Below are 12,679 nucleotides of genomic sequence, written 5' to 3' on the forward strand. Positions count from 1 at the left end.
TCTTTGTCTTTGACAATAGCACTGTTCCCTCAGCTATTTCATCCCTTATATGAATCACCTGGCTTGCCAAATGTGTCAATATTTGGTGAACACCATGAATAATTTTAATAGCCGCATCGATGGACTTAAACAATAGATTGACGATCATCAAGATGCCGCAGGACCAGGCAATGTTTTGTTCTGCTACAAACAAGGTCGCCGTGAGTTGGAGCCAACCCAACAACAATTAAAAGCAACAACATAAATAAGTAATTTTATAATGAATGAGTAGAGACTTTCAAGCCCAAGGGGTGAGAAAGACTCTGGAATTATTAATTAAATTAAATCTGAAGACAAAATCAAGAACTCTGTCTCACTCTGAAAGGGAAAATAGCCAGAATCCACGCTTGGTGGGTAGGAATAGCTATAGTCCATGAAATGTAACTTACCAAAATAAGGTAGAGCTTTGGCTGCTGGGGCATATTATAGGATGTGAAGCAAGTAACGTAACGAGCAGATCTTCTTGTAAACCTTACTGTTTCCTGGGTCTAGGATGGGGCCCTGGTGGCACAGTGGTTAAGCGTTGGGCTGCTAACCAAAAGGTCGGTAGTTCAAATCCACCAGCCGCTCCTTAGAAACCCTAAGGGGCAGTTCTACTCTGTTCTGTAGGGTGGCTATGAGTCAGAATCGACTCGACAGCGATGGATTTGGTTGGTTGGTTGGTTGGTTTGGGGTCTAGAAAAAAGGGGAGTGGGAGTTGAGCCCCTCTCTTGAGTAAGACACCAGTGACCTGCACCCTGTGCTTTTGGAGGGGCCTCGTGTAGCACATCATCTTACTCCTCTTTTCTGAGCATCTTTAGAATCCAAATTCAAACTTTCTGCTTTTAACGATATCCCGAAGAGTCTGCAGTAGATCCTTCCTTGCTGGGTTGGTTGGTTTGATTATGAGCGGACTCCCATTGATGAAGTTGTCCAGAGCCCCCAGTCCTTCTGGGATGGCCCTGGTGGGAGAGAAAGAGTCTGTCCACATGGCTGGCCAACTGGGAGGATGTTGAGCAAGTTCTTTATCTAGAATAGCTCCACAATGGAGAAGGGTATTCATTCTAGCATAGAAGCATAGAAATAACCACTTAGAAAAAGGCAACCTCATTTACTAGCCTTTCTGGGCTAATTTTTTTGTCTATAATTTGATCTCCTGGTGGATTTACCCCCTGGGCAACCAGGGGTAACCTGGGCTGCTGAGCCATGTGGTTCTTGGCTGGCTGGATCTCTCATCCTAAATCACTTCTCTGCCAGTTTGGTTTATTAAAATAAAAAAAAAAAAGGTGTGAAACCATCTTTGCCACATATGTTACTAAGGATGATTTCATTTATTCATTAAAAATGTGTTAGGGAGGAGAGGCTGCCTCCCCCAAGAACTATTTTTGTTGTTACGCTTTGAATGTTGATGTCTTAGTTAAACCATTGGCTTTAGAAAGACCTTAGAGTGGAGTCCCCCATCATGTCCATCACCAGGAGGCTGTGTCTCAGAACTGCGGTCCCATGGGGCACAATGGTGGTGACAGCTGTACTGGCTATCCTTGAGGGTGTTCCATTTTCCCTAAGACAAGTGAGGTATGTGAGTCAGCCACAGAACCTTGTCCCGTGCAGGAGAGGGTGTGGACCAAGAAGCACTTTCCTAGATCGGATCAATTCTCGGACACAAGATGGCATTGAGTGGCCGGGGGCTCAGGCCAGGTCTCTGTGAGGATGGAGCAAGAAGCTGTACTGGACTCCCACAGTTTGGGCAGAGACAATGGAAGTGATGAAAGAAGACGCACTGTATCAATAATGGTCTGGAGCCGATGTTTAAAACATTAAAATAATCCATAGAAAACAAGCACAGCTTCTTACGTGATTTGTCTCTAAGGCCCCCCAAAAACATGAACGGGATTTTTCTAAGTGCAGCAGAATCTTCATAGATTTAAGGAGACAGCAGCACATATGACAGAACATTGTCCCAAATGTGAAGACAGCGTTTCTCAAAGTCCCAGTGACCACCACAGAATCACCTGAGATGCTTGCTTAAAATGCACATTCCAGACCTTACCCCAGACCTACTAAATCACCTCAGGGGAGAGGCTCAAGCATTTGTGTGTTTAACAAATTCCCCAAGAGATTTCCCTGGCATCTTACACCTTGAAAAAAAACCACTGTGATAGGGATCTGGATTAGTTATCTATCGTGTTTAACAAAGTGCCTCCAAATATAATAGCTTAAAACATCAGTAAGCATGTATTATTTCACAGAATATCAGGGATTTGGGGACAGTGTGGTTCTGACTTGGGGTCTCTCATGGGATTGCAGGCATGATGTCAGCCACAGCAGTAGTTATCTGAAGGCTTGACTGGGGCTGAAGGGGCCTTTTCCAAGATGGCTTACTCACATGGCTGTTGGCATGAGGCCTGAGTCCCTTGCCACATGGACCTTTCCATTGAACTGCTTGGGTGTCCTTACAACATGACTGCTGGCTGCCACCAGAGACAGTGATCAAAGAGGGAGGACAAAGTGAAAGCGGCAATGAATTGTATGACCTAGCTTTGAAGTCACACTCCATCATTTCTGTAATATCCTATTGGTCATACAATTCGGCCCTATTCAATTTGGGAGGAGACTACCGAGAGGCTGAATACCAGACAGTGGAGATCAGTGGGCGCCATCTTGGAGGCTGGCTACCACAGCCTCAGAGGGAGAAATTAGGTAAAAAACATAAGGGGAAACAGGCTCAGACAAGGATGTTTTCCCATCCCCAAACAGAAGAGTGTTAATATGGTATTGCAATATCCTTTGGCTTCCCCACTAACCCAAAGCACTAAATTCCAGTTTGACACAATATCAAGCAGAAACTCTTTTTCATCACAGGTCAGAAGGGAGTCTTTGGAGAGAAAGGAGCAGAGGGCAACCTTGGCTTCCCTGGGATAGCAGGCCTGAAAGGAGTCCCGGGTCCTCCTGGACAGAAAGGACAAACAGGTAAAGTCCGCTGCAGCCAAACCTCCTTCAGGCGAGTGGCTTCCACCTCCTCTGGCCATGGCCGGGAGACGTACAGATGGGTGTGGGCTAAGTGCAGCTGAGACCCACCGAGTACCCTGATTCCAAGTCTCCAGGACCCCACAGCAGAAGTGGCCAGTTTTGCCTGTTCCCTTGTCTGCCATAATCGGCTCACTATAGGAAACTTCTTTTGCATGTTGTCCATCCATGTAGCTCTGCATTAGTACTGGTAACATAGAGTGAAAAGGGTCAAGAGGCTGTACCCCAAAGACCACCCGGGCTGTTGAGGGGGGAAACCTATGGCAATAGGGAGAAGCATACAGAAATAATAAAAAGTGTGTTTGTGGCCAAGCATCCACCTCTCGCATAAAAACAGATGGAGTTATTCTTCGAGGATCCCTTTTCCTGCTCTTGGCTATGCAGACATACGTTTGCGAATCCTAAGTTAACAAAGGGAAGCAAACAGTGACCTAGTTTCACGCTGTTTTTGTCATGGCTTATATTGTTATCCAGCACTTGTGAACTTTGAGGGGCTGGACAAAATCTCTTAAGGAGTTATTTCAGGGGGGTTCTTCCGTCTCCAGGCTTGTATTTGGATGACAGGATAAGAGTAAAAAATACAAGCCATTTTCTCCTTGGCAAGGCCAAGCTAATCCTATTGAACTTGAACGTGGGTGTTTAAGGCCATAGGCACTCCAGGCTTGAAGGAAAGACACTTAATTACTGCTCTCCAGTGTCCTTCAGTCATTACCACAAACTGCCTTCCCTCCAGCCAGGTCAGCGAGCCAAGGCCTCGTGTAAGCATCTTAAAACGGTTTTCCCTGCGTTCTCAGACTGAACGATGTGTTTACCCCCCAGGCTTCCCAGGGTTAACAGGACTTCAAGGACCACAGGGGGATCCAGGACGGATTGGACTGCCTGGTGAAAAAGGAGATGATGGTTGGCAAGGGGTTCCGGGTTTGCCAGGTAACGTGCCGCTTTCCTTAGAGGAAACACAAAACACCAACGCTTAGTCCAAGCCAGAGTTGCCGGGCTCGTGAGAAGAGGCACCGTTGCGCCCAGCGGGCCTCTCTTAAAGCTGTTTTCGGTAAGACTCGTATGAGATAAGGGTAGACGGCCAGTGGTTTGCTGTGGACCCAGAAACACGCCAAGGAGAAGGTTTGCAGTTGCCTGAGTCACTCCAAAAAGAGACACGCTCATGGGCAAAGAGGTGTTTGCTTCCAAAAAAGATCAATGAAAACCTTCCCAGAGAGGTGCTGGGGCCCACTTGTCGGGCATCACAGAGCAGTGCTTGGATGAGACCAAGTGACAGGCGTGAATTTCCCTCTTCTTCGGCCTGGGGTTTCTCTGACTTTTGGCAGAAATCAAGGGCGGGCCAGGCCACTGGGCAGGACGTGGAGGCTCGGGGCATCCTCAGTGAGGCAGACCCCAGGTTCTCTCTTGGCACAGAATTCAAGACGGCCACTTCGCCTCCCCACTCGCAGCCGTCAGACGCGTGCATTTTGCCACGCTCTCTGCCCGCGTCGTAGACCTGTGGCTTGTGTCCCGTGTCCGGCTTTAGCAATGTTTATCCTCAGGAATCCAGAGGGAATGGAGGTCATGCCAGGCTGTTTGTCCCATCACAGTGTTTACAAACCCAGTATATACCAGTGACTCAGGCTGCAGGAGGAGGAACGGAACGGATCACTTTCCGGCTCCCTGCTGGCACTAATGAGTGGGTGGGAAAAAAAAAGATTAATGTGAAGCGATTTTCCCGAGTAACATAAAAGTGATTCATTTACATCCTTAGCTGCTGCATATTTGCAGGGCTTTTGAATAGGACAGATGCCCAGGATCATAGCAAACGAAAATATTTCTGAATTAATTTAAGGGTTTCTACCAACCAGAAGCCCTCTTTGCTCTGCTATGCATGAAATAATGAGTGAAATTCTCGCAGGTTTTCCGGGCATCCGAGGAATCAGCGGATTACATGGCCTGCCAGGCACCAAAGGCCTTCTGGGATTCCCAGGTACGTACTGGCCATCCCAGCTACGCAGTTACACCCAGCAGTGCAGCAACCAGGGGTAGATGATCCAGTAGGCAAGGTAGCAGATCATCTGCAGTGAACAATTTCACCACAAATTGTTCACCACGGTTTAGTAAGTAAGCACAAGTAAGCCCACGCTTACCTTGCTTACTGAGTCATCCGCCCCGTCAGGGACTGTAAATTTGAAAAGAGGCTTGGATTCTGTAGGAAAGTGCTGTGGAATTGGGAGAGAGAGAGATGCCAGCCATACATAGAAGCAGAATCTTTGATGTGGTGAAAAAATGTGAAATCGTGCACTACAGATGAAACGGTAAGCAAAGTAAGCACCGTGCTTACCTTGCCTGTTGGATAACCTCTGTGCTGTGTGTACCATAAGGAGCCCTGGTGGCACAGTGGTTAAACACTGGGCTGCTAACCAAAAGGTTAGCAGTTCAAACCCACCAGCCATTCAGTGAGAGAAAAGACACGGCGGTCTGCTCCCATAAAGATTATACAGCCAACGAAACCCTGTGTGGCAGTTCTACTCTGTCCTGTAGGGTCACTGTGAGTCAGCATTGACTCGATGGTACCCAGCAACAACATGGGTGCCATTCTAAACTGCAGGGAAAGAGGGCTCTCGGAGAGCGAGGTGGGGCTCACTGACTGGCTGACTCAGAGTGCCAGAGGGACCCAGTCTCCTGTTGGTCTGCAGACTTCTAGGGATGTGATCTCTGAGGATTCACTCCTTTAAACCCAGAACTTCACTGAATGGCTCTATGGATGATACTTTTAAATGGAGAGAGAAACAAACGTTTAGCTTTTTCAGCAGCATCCTGGGATGTTTTCTATGCACGTATGCCCCTTGGTTGTCCAAAATGTTCATTTCATCCAAGCCTGCGCCTGCAATCTTCGACTTCAATGGTGGAGGTAGACAGTTGGTGCCTGGTCTTTCCATGGGGCTCTTCTCGTGCTTTGAAACCATGATAATGGCTTACCAGGGGGTTTTGTTCCATAAAGAAAAGAAACTGACACCTTTAATATTAAGCTTTTTTTGCCGCTTTCATAAACTATTCTAGTGCATTTTTTTTTCTTGATGGGGATTCAAAGCCCCATTATTTCCAAAAGCCAATGACAGAATAAGGTTTGCATCATTAGCCTTCTCTGGGATATCACAAAGGAGCCCTGGTGGTGCAGTGGTTAAAGTACTCGGCTGCTAACCTAAAGGTCAGCGGTTTGAACCTACCAGTGGCTCCGAGGGAGAAAGAAGTGGCCGTCTGCTTCCGTGAAGATTACAGCCTTTAAAACCCTATGGGGAAGTTCTGCTCTGTCCTGTAGGGTCACTTTGAGCCAGAATTAACTTGACGGCAGTGGGTTTGGTTTTTTGGGGCTCTGCCCTGGTGGCACAGTAGTTAAGAGCTACGGCTACTAACAAGAAGTTGGCAGTTCGAATCCACCAGCCGCTCCTTGGAAATCCTACGGGGCAGTTCTACTGTCCTATAGGGTTGTTATGAATCATAATCGACTCGATGGCAGTGGGTTTGATTTTGGGGGTTACGGGATATCACAACCATTGGATGTTGAGTTATTCCTAAAAAGGTGAACATCATCCTCACTGTCTTCTGTAGAAAGCTTCCCTTTAGCCCTGCCCTTCCCCAAGAAGCTGCCATGGCCCGTATGGAAAGGCTCGGTGGCTTCTCTGAAACTTCTTTATTTTAAATTTAATCTTAAATTTTAATATCCTTGTCTTTTCATTAACTTTTAAAAATTTATCGATTGCACTCATAAAGTAACATTTGTAGGGCGTAGGGCAATGAGAAGAAGAAATCATTTTATTATTGAATAGATCTTTTTCTAAAAAGACGGCTTCTGTTGTTTACTTTTCCAATTATTAAATTTGTTCCCTTTCAGCAGAGAAAAATTAGAAAATGCATTTAAAGGGAAAAAAAACGTAATCCTATAGCTGCTATTAGAATGTTCTCTTTATAGATATTTGATGTAACCAAACGTTGCTGTAACTACAGGTAAATTCACATGTGTGAATTATTTGTAAATTCACAGACTCATGCTCCAATTAACATTTCAGCCCCAGTTCAAATGGGCTTTTGCCAGTGATTGCATGGCGCAATGTGTGAACTGGGAAGACTTTAAACAGTGTTTAACGTTTAAACCTAGTTTTAGCACAGATGGCAGGGTGGCACTGCAGTAAGGACACCAAGCCAGGAGCCGAGAGCCCAGGGACAGAGTCCCAGCTCTGCTATCCACTGCTTCTTTGAATTTGGACTTTCTGAAGGGCCTAGTTTTCTTACCTATAAGGCAAAGTGGTTCAACAGTGACCTCTACAATCCTTCCAAATCTCAGATTTCACAACATTGAGGCCACGTAGCAAGCTGACATCACCCTGATTGCCTCCTATTTTTCTGCTTTTGAGACACATTGAGGCACACTGGTGCTATTTCACTTCTGCAAATTAAGGTTGCCTGGTTGGAAAATGCTGACATCAACTGCTGTTTCAACTCTACCACAGGTGCAGACATCAGTGGGGACCCAGGTTTCCCAGGTACTGCTGGGGACAGAGGTGACCCAGGAGAGCCCAACACCTTTCCAGGCCCTGCAGGGATACCAGGACAAAAGGGGGAGCAAGGAGCACCAGGTGAGCAGACATCTTCAATGCAGACATTGCTGTGTTCTCAACCAGAACCCAGACAGCCCAGTGGCTGCTAATCTAAAGGTCGGCAGGCGAAAGACCTGGCGATCTGCTCCAGTAAAGATTACAGCCTAGGAAACCCTAGGGGTCAGTTCTACTCTGTCCTGTAGAGTCGTTAGAAGTCGGAATCGACTCTCGGGCAAACAGCAACACCTGAAGCCAACAAAAGGTCGGGTGGCCAGGATGCCTGCATGAGTCCGAGAGATCTGAAGTGTAGGAAAGTGTAGGAAATTCTCTGGAGAGAATTTGTTGTTGCAGAATCTGTTGGCTACTCTTTCATCATATATATGCTGTTAGAAAGTTATTTTATTCCATCGCTGTTAGCTGTTGACCACCCATGTCTTACAGTTATTGCCAAGCTCCCTGGCAGAAGGGACCATGGTCTATCCTCTCTGGGCACCCCAGGGCACTTAGACCAGTGCCTTGCCCATAACAAGCACCCTGAATATTGAGAAACCAATGAATAAGTAAATGCATTCCAGCCTCTGCGCTGAGCCAAGCGAAGTGATCCTGGCACTCGGGTCGGAACTAACCAGGGAAAGGTGGTCTTAGTTGCTGAGAAAGAAACGTATCCTCCTACCTCCCCAGCTGGCCCCATTCTCCACGCCTCAACTGAAATGGACTAAATTCCTAGATAAAAATATAAACCAGTAGCTTGGAGTCAGAGTTTATGAAAAGTACTGAAGCTTCATTGTGCGTGAGCTTACTAGCCCCAGTGTTTCTTCTCTGACCACCTATGGGACTCCCTCCCAAGGCCCCAGCTCATCCCTGCGTTTTGTCCACTGGGGGCAGCCTTGAGCCAGGGGGTGTCTCTATGATTCCAGCACTGGGGCTAGACAGTACTCCTGGACACGCTGAGCTTCCGGTTGGTGACAGAAGCTCTCAGGCTTCTGCGCACAAAGGCCTGAGCTGCTCTGGTTCAGAGTTCCTTCAACGTTAGACCCAAAGAACCCATAGGCGGAGAAATACTAAGGAATAGTGCCTCTTTTTTAAAGCCATTGCCCTCCTACCCCTCTCTCCTGTGAGAAAGTCACAGTGGTCCAATGCCAGAGCCAGGCGCTGGTGACTTCAGGGAAGTTCCTGGAGGCCAGAGCAGAGGAGACACTTCGTTCTGCTGGCTGGACCTCAGCTTCTGTGATGAGGGAAAGATAACTTTCCATAGTGACGGTCACAGATGGCCTCCCAGGACTCTTTCTCTTCTCTGAGACTACAGGAATAATTCCAACCTATTGTCTTTCCTTGGATGCGCTTCACCTCAGGCATTTAAGCTAGAATGTGCAGTCTCAACTATTTCTGCAGCCGACATTCAGGTATCAGTTCTCGACTTGGTTATCAGTTATGCAAAATGGCTTTTCATCTGACTCCATCAGGCAGTAGTTAAGAGGACCCGTGGGGGTTATTGAGACTCCATAATTGTTTGGATTCTGATTCCAGCAAAGTGGCTCTTGTTTGCTAAATGTTCTCATTAACAAACTCCTAATCACTGTAGTTAATTGTGTTTTCGTGGGAATTTGGCCAATCTAGGGATTTAACTGACTCATCTAACTCAAAAGTTTTTTCCCATTATTTACTGACACCCACTGTCTGGTCACTTTGTGATAATAGTTAGAAACTCAACTGGTGTCATTTTATATCAAACTGCAGATGGCCACTCCTTAAACCCCTTAGGTCTAATAAAGCCACTTGCCTTGTTGGTGTGATTAGTGCGACTAAAGAGACACTTTTCTAAATGGTTCTCCTGGCATTTGTTTTCTTCGTCCCCCTCAAACGCGAGCACAAGCAGAACCATTTCCCCTGTGATGGATAGCAAAATCTTCCAGTGTGACAATCTCTTAGCATCGCAGATGAGGACAGATAAGTCACGCAGACACGAGGGGCGGAGGAGACAGGAAACCACTGTGTTGTACTCTTTTCAAATTTCAAGTATTTGCAATGGATTGCCCCAACTGTCTCTTTCCCTTAGCACTGAGATGAGGCTGTCTTTGGATACTTCGACATTCTTGTGGGTTTTTGTTTGTTTATTTTGTGGTGTTGTTTTTTGTGGTCTTTTAGTATTCATCGCTTACTCCCAAGACCTTAGAGAAAAACAACTGATAGTGCAGTGGTTAGGAGAGAAATGAAGGGTCTCTTCTCTGAAGCTTCAGCTCCATGATGCAGGGGGTACGTCCGTTTCCGCTCATCAGTACACCTATAGCACCTGCATACCGCCAGGCACGCAGCAGTCACTCGGTAAATATCCTGTTGGCTGATGGCGTCCGGGAGTAGAATGCTCACAGATTTCCTTATCGTTTGGTGATTTCCCTCCAGGGTCTGTCATCTGTCAATGCCTCTGAGTCAGCCATTGATAGCTGGGATCCAAGATGCTGAAAGAAAATGACAGGGAGAATTAATATCTATGTAAACATGGATGTAATCCGTAAACCTCATTTGGGCAGTACTGCCGTCTTCCACGGCATCACGTGCTAACAGAGCTACCCCCAGCCAGCAACATGAACAAGCGTGAGTTTTTCTTTCTCTCCACGCCTGTTGCTGCGGCACAGCAAACAGTTACAGGAGCCAGGGAGAGTGCCCGTGGGGATGAGAGGCAGACCGGGATGGTGCCTGGGACCAGTTCGGCCAGGTGTCCTCCGAGGAGGAGGAATGGGCAGGTAGGAGGCGAGCTGACCGCAGAGGCGTGGCAGGTAGGGCGCGTGCCCTGGACACCACTTGAGGCGGGGCGCTCGTGAGCAGTTTCTGTCGGTCACCCTCATAGTTTCCATTGTCAGCTGTGAGAGGTCATTCAGCAACGTAACACTAATTGCCATAGGCACTGTTTTCTGTAGACACGTCCCTGGTCAGGTGGACCTGGGAGACTGAAGCTCAGAGATACTTCTTGCCCTCAGGCAGCTTCACTCACTGGCTCCTCCGCCCCTCAACAGGTGATGTCGTCAAAGGAAAACAATAGGTAGAAAAGTTTGGTGCCGCCATTAAAAGGAACACCTTTTGTTTTCATCCTAAGGGGAACGAGGCCCACTTGGGAGTCCAGGGCTGCAGGGGTTTCCGGGCATCACTCCGCCTTCCAACATCTCTGGCTTACCTGGTGACCAAGGGGTTCCGGGGATATTTGGCCTGCAGGGTAAGTAGGATGTACGCACTGGGCACTGAACTCTCTGGGGCAGGAGCTGGGGTTCGCCGTTCACTTTAGGGTTAGTAAAGAGCACTGGCCATTACCACTTGTCCTGGCCACATTTATTGTCATCACAGATACAATACTCACTCATTTCTACCGTCACCGTCCCCAGGAAATCAAATTACAGCCTGTGGTGAGAACTTGCTGTCGGTCAGATATGGAAAACTGAAGTGAACTTGGAAACTGACAGCATGCAGTGGTTTCCTCTCCTTCATTAATTCACATTTCCTAACCACATGTTAGCTGAGTATTAAAAAGGATAAAGCCACCCAGTGTTAAAAATGTGCCCAAAATAATCCACTTACTGAATGGCCTTGGCATCTGGTGGCCTGGTGCGAGCCCCCAGCATCCAGCGCCCTCGCCGGCAGAGACTTGGCCTTCCTTGGGTGCTGTTTAAACTCTCGTTTCTTGCAACGGATGTTGACAGGTTACCGAGGCCCGCCAGGACCACCCGGACCTGCTGCTCTTCCTGGCGGCAAAGGAGATACTGGGAATCCCGGAGCTGTGGGAAACCCAGGGACCAAAGGATGGGTAGGAGACCCTGGACCCCAAGGCAGACCTGGTGTGTTTGGTCTCCCTGGAGAAAAAGGTACCTGTACCCACGTCTAAGGCATCTCTCTTCTCTGGGGACAGTCAGCATTGGTCATAGATCACTAGAGTCACTCTCTCTCTAGAGATGCGTGTCCCTAATGACCTGTTTGTATTGAAGGACCCAGAGGTGAACAAGGATTCATGGGAAACACGGGTGCGACAGGAAGTGTGGGAGACAGAGGCCCCAAAGGACCCAAAGGAGACAGAGGACTCATGGGTAAGTAGCTGTCTGCCCAGCTGCAGAGAACCCATCTCAGAATAACTGTGGCCATGTGTGGACTCCCAGGAATCTGTTCCTGGCCCTGCCACTGTCTTTCTAGCTTGGGGACAGCTCCATATTTCAGATAGCCGTAATCCTCTTTGGCATGGAGCCACAAAGTCTAAACAGCAAATAGAAAACCAAGACTGGGACCCACTCTGAGCAGGCCGTTGCACTCACAGGGGTGGGGTGAATGGAATCTTAGTTTTTTTAAGCGATAGGCACTGAGCTACGTCTCGGATGAGCTCTTGTCAGTCCCATCACTAGAAACTAAGATTTTGTTTGAGGAAGCTCCAAGATTTGTTTCAATGGATAAAAATAGAATTGTTGTTGTTAGGTGCCATCGAGTTGGTTCTGATCCATAGCCACTCGACCTTATGTACAACAGAATGAAACACTGCCCAGTCCTGCGCCATCCTCACAGTCGTTGTTATGCTTGAGCCCATTGTTGCAGCCACTGTGTCAGTCCATCTCATTGAGGGTCTTCCTCTTTTTAACTGACCCTCTACTTTACCAAGCATGATGTCCTTCTCCAGGGACTGATTCCTACTGATAACATGTCCAAAGTATGTGAGATGGAGTCTCGCCATCCTTGAATAGACTAGAATTCAGAATAAGAAAGCCAAGTGGTGCTCACATGTGCACTGTGGGCTTTCTTCTTCCTTTCCAGGTCCTCCTGGTGCTTCAGGATCCCCAGGGATTGCAGGAATCCCCCAGAAGATTGCTGCCGAACCCGGGACGTTGGGTCCCCATGGAAGGAGAGGTCTTCCTGGTGCGCCTGGAGAGATGGGGCCCCAGGGCCCTCCAGGAGAACCAGGTAGGAGTGCGGAGCTGGCCCATCATTGGAAACCTTTCCTGTAGCGTCTTTTCCTGTTTTTGTTTTTACTTTTGTCTTCCTGCTGAAAAGCATTTGTTCAGCACTAGTTATGCCAAGCACTATCACCC

At 47.7% G+C, this 12,679-nt stretch overlaps 1 protein-coding gene across 1 annotated transcript in view; it reads left to right on the forward strand.

Moving 5' to 3' along the window:
* The window catches only part of COL4A2 (collagen type IV alpha 2 chain), a 177,841-nt gene that overhangs the window by 155,125 nt on the left and 10,037 nt on the right, over positions 1 to 12,679 (forward strand). Inside the window, exons 35-42 of the mRNA XM_004382955.1 lie at positions 2,881 to 2,988; positions 3,865 to 3,972; positions 4,943 to 5,014; positions 7,536 to 7,661; positions 10,714 to 10,830; positions 11,312 to 11,473; positions 11,594 to 11,692; positions 12,405 to 12,551. Of these exons, the coding sequence (XP_004383012.1) occupies positions 2,881 to 2,988; positions 3,865 to 3,972; positions 4,943 to 5,014; positions 7,536 to 7,661; positions 10,714 to 10,830; positions 11,312 to 11,473; positions 11,594 to 11,692; positions 12,405 to 12,551 (939 nt within the window). The remainder of the gene's footprint in view (positions 1 to 2,880; positions 2,989 to 3,864; positions 3,973 to 4,942; positions 5,015 to 7,535; positions 7,662 to 10,713; positions 10,831 to 11,311; positions 11,474 to 11,593; positions 11,693 to 12,404; positions 12,552 to 12,679) is intronic.

The sequence above is a fragment of the Trichechus manatus genome, unplaced genomic scaffold, assembly GCF_000243295.1.
Source record: "Trichechus manatus latirostris isolate Lorelei unplaced genomic scaffold, TriManLat1.0 scaffold00102, whole genome shotgun sequence".
In the NCBI taxonomy this organism is placed as follows: domain Eukaryota; kingdom Metazoa; phylum Chordata; class Mammalia; order Sirenia; family Trichechidae; genus Trichechus; species Trichechus manatus.